Here is a 5,583-nt window from a genome sequence, read left to right as displayed (position 1 = left end):
GTATGAACAACTAGAAAAGAAGATTTAATCATGGCAAGCCTTCAAACAAAGGCAATCATCAACCAATTACCACAGCTAACCAAACCATCAATGCCAAAGCATCAAAAGCTAGTTGGCCTCAAGTAATTGCACATAAATGAATGCAAGGTCATGTCATACAATAAATACATAGCCAAGTAAAACATGTCACCCATAAAGCCTATCCATATGGAGTCAGAGCCATCATCACAAAATCACCATTAAGTCCTAAGAAAACATAGTCATATCTTCTTCAAGGAACCTGAACATATGATACCATGTTAGAAGAATAAAACAAGCACATCAAAATAATGAAAAACAAAATATTGATGAAAGAGACAATATGCAAGCTGAAAATGGTAATATAAATCTACTATACTAATCAAGGCGAAACTAGCAACATGAATCCACCATACTAATCAAGAGTTTAATGCTTGGATGCCAGCTCACACACTCCACATGCTTCCTCCCTCCATACCAAGAATCTGCAAGTACATGAATAAATGATGATGGCCACACTTCCTCCTTGTAAAGACAAAAATAAAGGAATTGTTCTACCACAAGATAAATTGGCCAATAATCAAAATAATAATAAAGAATCCTCCCATAAATTTAAGATGTGGATGCCCACGAACATGTGATATGAACACTTCTAGCACAAAATAAATTCTGTAATATATATATTATTTTATATAAATATTCTTCCATAAACATACATGCCCATACGTGTGTGTGTGTGTGTGTGCGTGTGTGCATGTACAAAAATACTCATGCAAACCTTGAGACAATGAGTTTTATCGATGCTTTCATATTCTTGCTAAGGTGGACCTTGTATCTCCCACCTTAAATCTAGGCAAATTTATAAGGGAATTAACCCTGACAACACCTTCCAAAGCAGACCATTCCTCCTCTTGAGGGGTGGCAATGCACTCATTAGTGTTGCAACAAGGAGGATCATTATGTTCATCCATATTCACATCATGGACGAATTCGGAAACATTAACTATATCATGTTGATCATCGTGGTGATCATCAATGCTTCCATGATTATGATCATCATCAAATGGATGAGTGTTGGGTATGGCATTAGATCTATCCAATGACATGTCTTCATTATATTCACCATGATGGTTCATATCAAGAGCTAATTGTGTATTGCTAACTATATCACCACTGGAGGATGCTTGATCTCCTTCAAGGATCTCAACTATTTGAGAATCTTGGTAAGAACTATGCTCCATGATTGCATTAGAGTTATCTTCTTCTTCTTCTTTTCCTTGATGATGGTTTTGCAACACTTGAAATTTGGGAAATGATTTTTCCTTGCCACGATTACTTGAGTTATGATAATATTGGTGATGGTGGAGGAAGAGACAGACAGCAGCACAATCATCTGCTTTGGAGGAGGGGTATCTACGTCGCCACACACGAACAGCAGCTTGTACCACGGCCCTAGCAGCAATGCTAGGAGTGGTTACATGTGACACCACGTCCACCACTTCACTATTGCTCAAGACATCCCAAACCTGATAAGGTAAACTAGATTAGTCAAATCAATTGTCAAAAAGAAAATTATCCAATATTAGCTTCATAAAATGGTGCTAGGAAAGATTTGCTAGGTCTCATCAAATTGAGGATCCTCATAAATATAACTATCCATTAGTAGGTAAAAGGCCTACAATAAGTACCCACCCCATCAGTAGCCATGACTACAAATTGATCATTGGGAGTAAGGTGATGATACGTAATCCGGGGAAGTGATATGAGGCCATAATCCTTGAGGCAAAAATCCCCAAAGGCCCTAGCCATTGCCAACCCTGGTGCATCATCATATGGTAGCCACACTCGTAGCACCTCTGGCTCATCCCCTAATGCAAATACGCGCCCCTTACATCTCCTTATCCTTTCTGCTTCATCTGCTCCAAATAATAATTATTGTATTAATAGTAGCATACCATGTGATTTCTACACACACACATACACACAGAGGAAAGTGAAATCCACATATGTGGGCCATGGCTTATTACTTGGCACACTTGGCTTGAGATCTAGTGTGAGTTGCACTGCCTCGAACTTGTTGACTCCATCACCACTCTTGACACCTAGCACTGCTCTTGAATCTCCCACATTCCCGATTATAATATCATCTCCCTGCCTTGCATTACATATTTATTAATAACAAGGTCTACTATTAACAAATCTAAGTATCGCACATATGCGCACACATCCATTTATCCATCCAAGTTTGCAAGAGACATGACAACAAGATTGCCCATATGATGCATAAACGTTACGCCATCAAATAGACATCACAAACTATCTGCTAACTTGAAAGAAGTAATTGTTTCTCCTAGATGTACCATTTATTAAATAGTATATATTCGATGAAGCTATGCAAAACCCATGTGCACATTCTTCACAATTTACCTGTTTAAGGAGAATCACTCCAGTTGTTCCACTACAGAATGAATCGATTGTAGGGTGAGCCTTGAGGTCCTTATCTATAAGAGTGCAGCATTTGATCATAGACTCTTTCCACCATACCATGGCTTCAGGAAGAGCAATATCATCTATTGATTGTTTATCAAAGTCATTAGTTTCCTCGTAATCCTCAAGAGCATAATCATCATCAGTGTCATCGAGTAAATTTGATTCGCCTCTCATCCTAGCTTTCCACATGGCCATGAGCCTCAAAGGTAGCATGTCCCTGACATGCCTTGCCACTAGGTGCCCAGATGGGCCATGCCCATCAAACACTCCACAGAACACAATGTCCTTGCGAGAAGCAAATTTCTGTAATAATCATCCATCAAATGGTTCAAGATCAACACCCAAGAGACATCATAGTACACAAATTAATAATAAAAGCATGTAGACAAAATGGATAGACATTGTTTTATGGGTGTCACCATGTATGACTATGAAAGATGCATTGCAAATTTAGAAAAAATGAGAGGAGCCTAGATAAACTTCTTTTCTTATTTGGCATGGCAACATGGCAATTGATAAGGGGTTCCTTAAAGAATTTGTCTTAGCCTACTCTTCAATTTATGCTTACAAGTACACCAAACCATGTTACACTAGTTCTTGTGATTTTACATGCATGCAAAATAAATTACACGAGTTTCACATTCACTATAGTTTTACATGTATCAAAGTAAACTACACTAGTTTTTGTAGCTTTACATGCACCAAAACAAACAGTACTATAGCTTTTGTCTTCTATAATTTGTACAAAAATACATTATAATATAGTTTTTCCTTCTGCCTATACATATTGGCACACCAACATATAAAAACTAAATGTGGCAAATGAAGTGGGTCCCTACTAATGTTATGTTTCTTAGCCTATTCTTCTACTTATACCATGTTCCACAAAATGCACAGCACACATAAAACAAGTTACACTATGCAACAAATACTAAACATATAATTCAACTTTAGTTAAATTCAAAGCTGAATGAATTTAAATTATTAATATTCAACTCCGTTAGGCGCTCATTGGATGAATTTAACTAATATTATTTTCCAAGAATGGTTTTAACCATGGTCTGGTTACTTAATTTTTTACCTTTTGTAAGTGTAATACCATTTCTGGCAGTTTATTTGGGATCCTCACTGTGAGGTACTAATTGGATGAATTAAACCAATTGTTTTAACCATTAATTGATAGTTTTTTCAATGCACTGACAGAAGAGGAGAGAGAGAGAGAGAGAGAGAGAGAGAGAGAGAGAGAGAGAGAGAGAGAGAGAGAAGAAGGGGGGGGTGGGGGTGGGGGTTTTACCTCCCAGACAACCATGGCATCCTGATTAGCGCCCTTGCGGCCCTGTTGGGTGAAGGCACAAGCAGAGCTTGTGGCGCCATTGCTGCAGATCCGACCGGATATCCGCGACAGGAGCTCATGTTGATTGTTGCTGATCCTGGCTAATTGATGATTATCATAATCATACTCTGCATCATGATGATCCGCCTGAACATGATCATTGATAATGATATTCTGTTTCCTCTTTCTGCGAAAACCCTTCAGCTTCCTCCTCCCCTTCTTCATCGGCGGCAAGGGCCTGCACCATTTCTCATCATCACCATAGCCATGGCCTGATGCTTCCTGATTTTCATCCCTTGAGCAACTGGATCCCATTCTTATGATCAGATTGAACACTATGATTCAGCACCTGGACATGGATGCCCTACCTGAGGATCAAATTATTCAGGCTATGAATCCGGATCACATGTAATACGATGACCCAATTCAGGCTATATTCGATGAACTTGATCAGCACCTGGACATGGCTGCGCTACCTGAGTATCACTTATCTGAGGCCATGAATATGAATCCCATGGAACACGATGACCCAATTCACGCCATATTTGATGAACTCGATCAGCACCTGGACATGGCTGCCCTACCTGATCAGGATCCAATTACTGAGGCTATGAATAGGGATCCCATACAATATGATGGCTCAATTCAGGTGATATTTTAATAAACTTGATAAGCACCTGGACATGGATGTCATCCCTGAGGACCAAATTATACAGGCTATGAATAGGGGCGGATCCCATACAACATGATGATCGATTCAGGCTATGGTTTGATAAACTTGATCAGCATCTGGATATGGATTCTGGGTATCTCAGGGCATGATGGATTGGTCGCTGTTTTATCTGATCTGTGAGCATGCATCCCCGCTATCTGATGATCAGCCTGAAGCTATGACTGATTACTGATTGAAGCACATCAAATTATTGGAATTCTCACCAACCTGCAACATAAACTATGAAGCAGAGGAGCTGATCAGGGTACAGTTTAAGTAAGTAAATCCATAAAAGCGATAAGAGAGGATTCCAACAAGGAAAGCCTTAACCTGAAAGAACGAATGTGCGTGCGTGTATGTGAGAGAGAGCACAAAACCCATAATTAGGCGCCGCTAACCCATGAATAATTGAGGTTTTGATACCATTTTAAAACTATATTTTCAGACTGCCTACCTTACGTCAATGGGTTATCCTCAGTTAGGTTGTTAAGTTAATGAATTGTATATGAAACCACGTTCGGCTAATAACGACAGTAAACAATCGTGCACACGATACGCACTGCCATTGTTTGTTAAAAGGTCTCAACAGCGTGAGTCCTATATGAACACGCATTCACATAATTATATACATATGCATACACATTTATATGTATGCATATATTGTGTATTGCATTATGAATATAGGTATGTGTGTGTAGAAGATATTCCTTCCACAAATCTACTTTTTTACCAAAAGGAGCCCATATGAAAGGGATTTATACTACAGTGGGGAAAATCATTTATTAACTAGGCTCCATTACATATAAATGTTATAATATGGTTTTACAACTTAGTGACAACCATCCATTATACTCCATTCCATTAAATATGAGGCCCATTGACGTAAGTGTGTGAGTGGTTTAAGAACTTAGTGACACCCTATCCATAATATTCAAGAACATGCGACCTTGACCTCAATGCCTTAGTGGTTATAGAACTTAGTGATACCCATCATTAACATTCAAAAAAGTAACTGATCTTAGAAAAAGCT

At 38.7% G+C, this 5,583-nt stretch overlaps 1 protein-coding gene across 5 annotated transcripts; it reads right to left on the bottom strand.

Moving 5' to 3' along the window:
• Positions 1-638: 638 nt before the first annotated feature.
• On the bottom strand, positions 639-5,119 carry LOC148039416 (putative protein phosphatase 2C 34). 5 transcript variants are annotated; one of them, XM_087690470.1, is made up of 6 exons: positions 5,008-5,119; positions 3,803-4,793; positions 2,446-2,811; positions 2,046-2,169; positions 1,711-1,934; positions 639-1,544 (listed from the first exon to the last, which is right to left on the bottom strand). In XM_087690470.1, the coding sequence occupies exons 2-6, from the start codon at positions 4,154-4,156 to the stop codon at positions 825-827; spliced, it is 1,788 nt and encodes a 595-aa protein (XP_087546596.1). In that variant the 5' UTR covers positions 4,157-4,793; positions 5,008-5,119; the 3' UTR covers positions 639-824. The 5 variants fall into 5 exon arrangements, with proteins under 5 accessions (XP_087546596.1, XP_087546589.1, XP_087546582.1 ...); XM_087690463.1 differs by having other exon boundaries at positions 4,884-5,019; XM_087690456.1 differs by having other exon boundaries at positions 3,803-4,781; positions 4,884-5,018.
• Positions 5,120-5,583: the final 464 nt, after the last annotated feature.

This window comes from Lygodium microphyllum, chromosome 2 (genome assembly GCF_053477565.2).
Source record: "Lygodium microphyllum isolate KBCC chromosome 2, Lygodium_microphyllum_v1.1.10, whole genome shotgun sequence".
NCBI classification, from domain to species: Eukaryota; Viridiplantae; Streptophyta; class Polypodiopsida; order Schizaeales; family Lygodiaceae; genus Lygodium; species Lygodium microphyllum.
Note: the sequence above shows the minus strand (reverse complement) of the source record. Positions and strands in the feature narration are given on the sequence as shown.